Source organism: Morone saxatilis, unplaced genomic scaffold (genome assembly GCF_004916995.1).
Source record: "Morone saxatilis isolate NCDOM2014 unplaced genomic scaffold, NCSU_SB_2.0 Contig14, whole genome shotgun sequence".
Lineage (NCBI taxonomy): Eukaryota > Metazoa > Chordata > Actinopteri > Moronidae > Morone > Morone saxatilis.
Window position 1 is genome coordinate 1,161,870 of NW_023339696.1, and position 3,239 is coordinate 1,165,108.

Here is a 3,239-nt window from a genome sequence, read left to right on the forward strand (position 1 = left end):
TATTTAATTTCCACTTGTACAGTTTAGTTTTAGTCAAGTTTAATTTTCTGCTCATATTTTGCACTTGCAATGCATAGTGTATATACTTTCATTTATAGTTTTATATCTTCTATTGTATTTTGTAATATTTTTATTTGTGATGATTCTTTGTTCTGTTTTGCACTAGCGTTGGGCCCTGTTGTTGCTATGTCAAAACCTGAATTTCTTCCTAAGGGGATAATAAGGAAATATCTTATCTTGAGGCCTTAATAGCTAACGGACTTTCATGACAAATCCCAACACTGTTAAAAGGACAGCAAGTATACTTACAATTCATGCCGCCTCTGGTTTCTATATGTTATTAAATAGAATAGTACAATGTTCTCAAATAGGGGTACTTTTACACATATGGGTACTTTGGAGTACTGTAGGTGGTACCTAAAAAATTTTAAAGCTGCAGTAGGTAACTTTTATAAAAATAACTTTTTGTCATATTTGTTGAAACTTTCACTCTATCCTGACAGTAGTACATGAGACAGATAATCTGTGAAAAAATCAGGTTCTTCTGTTTCTATTATTGAGTAACCTGAAGACCCCTGACTAAGTGACTTATTTTATGGATATTTTTATTATATTCAATGAATAACAATAAAAGTACAGAACAACTGATGAACCAACATTATTTTTATTTTATTATTATATTGTTTTTATTATAATAAATACATTTCCTATGAATGTTGATTAGAGATGAGTTTTCCTTTTAATACAATTCTGTATTCTGTATTATTTTTTTTTAACAATCACTACTTAATCTAATACTTGTTGTCAGTGTTTGAAATGAAATGTTGAGATAAAGGCCTACTGTTTAGTATTCTTACACCCCTTAAAATCAAGAGTGAACCTTTGGTGACTCCTAGTGGCATCTCGTAGTCCCAAGCCCCAGTTTGGAAACCACTGGCCTAAACCCTTGACTACTTTCTCTGAGTTGCACTTTTACATTTTCATAATCTATCAATTTATTGGTTTACCTTGATTAGGCGAGAGAAGTAAATTACCTCTGTTTATATCAGTAGATTCCAGTGTTAATACCACCACCAGAGAAAAAATAACGTCCACAACCACAATTCCAAATGAAACTGGTCCAACCCTATATATAAAAATGACTAAAGTTGAAAATACACACTGCTATGTTCTATTGAAAGCATCAATTTAACATGGATGTTCTCACTCTCAGAAAGGTTGGAAACCCATGCTTTAAAGCCTGGCCATTCTTACCGGACAGCACCCAAGCCAGGCCAGCTGAGCTCTTCTACGTATATGAGCGACGGTGAATGTCGGTGGGTTTCCTCTCTGAAGTCCTGTCTAAGGGACATTGTGGAGCTCATCACAGGCACCAGCTCTGACAGCTTCTCCACCAGGTCCTCAACATCCCCCTGCTGGGTCCCCAGAACTGGATGGGAGGGAGAAAGTCATGGTCGTTGCTGTTTCCTGGTCATGTTTTAACCCTTGCTGGTAGAATTTAACAAATGAAAAATATATCTAGCAGAATGTTGTGTTGTGTGTTCGGATTACCTGCAGCAGTCAGGAGGGGACTGAAGCGAACACATGTACCCTCGTCTTCAAGCTCCACCACATCCATTCCACTAGCGGGAACCAGCTGGAGCAGCTGTTCACCCAACTACACCCAGGAAACATTTGAAAGGAATGCATAAAACCGTGTGGTCGGACAAATTGAGAGTTTAGGGTTTTATGGAAAAAGGATTCGTTTTTCACACTTGCAACATGGTGAATTTTTCCCTAGGCTCTAATTTAAACCTGAATTTCCATCCAAACCCAATGCAGAAATAAGTACGGTAGTTTGTAAATAGTATCAGCACATGTATGTACACTATGCATGAAGTTTCATGATATTACATTTAAGCACATGAACTGCGTCTGGCATCATAGAAAGAGTTGACAGATCTTTCCAGCCAGTCAGCCTGGATTCAAACAATCAATCACAATTCCTTTTCATATATATTAATACATAATCGAGAGGGAGGTTGCTAAAATACGTTTTGTTGCTGCCCCTGTCCACAGCAGCCCATTGCTTATCTTTCATGCTGTTACTCCTCTCTGCTTCTCCAAACTGGGACCGTGCCAATTGCCATCTACTGACTACAGATAAGTATCTCATACAACACTTCATAAAATCCAAACTAACCATTTAACTACCACAAAACACAAGGTACTGTACATGTTGAAGGAGGGAAAACACTCACCCATCTGTTAAAGGTGTCAAGCACCTCTTTCTCCCCTGCACAGTAACCTTCCACTGAACCCCCACTGGATGCTAACAACATAGGAAAAATGTAAATGGTAACTTCAGTAAAAATACAATATACTGAGATGTTTGTGTATACATTGTGACATTTTCATCCTGGTATCATCTCAATGTTTCCTCAACTTCATTCAAATCCTTTTTTAACATGGAATTTCATTCTTGACATTTGGGAACAGTATGTGTAAAAAAATATATATAAGCTCAAAAGGTCAACTTACTAGCTTTTTGTGTATGTGTATTTTATGGTCTTCTTAAGCAAAATACTACAGTGTACACACATAAAATTGAAACAAATGAATAGTATTGACCAACAGCTAGCTAGCTAGGCTTTCTAGCTAGCCCATGGAAAAGCAAACCAGTTTCCACCAAGGCAGTTTGTGGGCTGGTTCGGAACTGGTGCCCAATCTCAAACTAGTTCTATACTTTTCCACAGCCAGGGCCAGGAAAACTGAAAAACTCTTTAATGGCCTAGAACCAACCCACAGTGGTTATTGCCTCCCATATACACTGCCTGTCCAAAACAAAGTCGTACACTCTAATATTTCATTGGACCGCCTTTAGCTTTGAGTACGGCGTGCATTCGCTGGGGCATCATTTCCATAAGCTTCTGCAATGTCACAACATTTATTTCCGTCCAGAATTGCATTACTCTTTCACCAAGATCTTGTACTGATGATGGGAGAGTCGTCCCGCTGCGCCAAGTCTTCTCGAGCATATCCCAAAGACTTTCAATGGACTGAAGGACTCTGTGGTGGCCAACCCATGTGTGAAAAGGATGTCTCATGCTCCCTGAACCACTCATTCCCAATGTGACCCCGATGAATCCTGGCATTGTCATCTTGGAATATGCCCATGCCATCAGGGAAGAAAAACTCCATTGATGGAAAGACCTGGTCATTCAGTATATTCAGGTAGTCAGCTGACCTCATTCTTTGGG

The 3,239-nt window shown here is 38.7% G+C and overlaps 2 protein-coding genes across 2 annotated transcripts in view; one reads left to right on the plus strand and one right to left on the minus strand.

Annotated features, from left to right (window-relative positions):
• Positions 1–3,239, plus strand: part of zgc:158403 (tetratricopeptide repeat protein 39A) — a gene marked incomplete at its 5' end in the record, with an annotated part of 767,589 nt that overhangs the window by 737,789 nt on the left and 26,561 nt on the right.
• pdxdc1 (pyridoxal-dependent decarboxylase domain containing 1) overlaps positions 1–3,239 on the minus strand; it is a gene marked incomplete in the record, with an annotated part of 30,646 nt that overhangs the window by 9,603 nt on the left and 17,804 nt on the right. Inside the window, 3 exon segments of the mRNA XM_035654180.1 lie at positions 1,255–1,429; positions 1,552–1,657; positions 2,241–2,311. Coding sequence (XP_035510073.1) covers positions 1,255–1,429; positions 1,552–1,657; positions 2,241–2,311 — 352 coding nt within the window.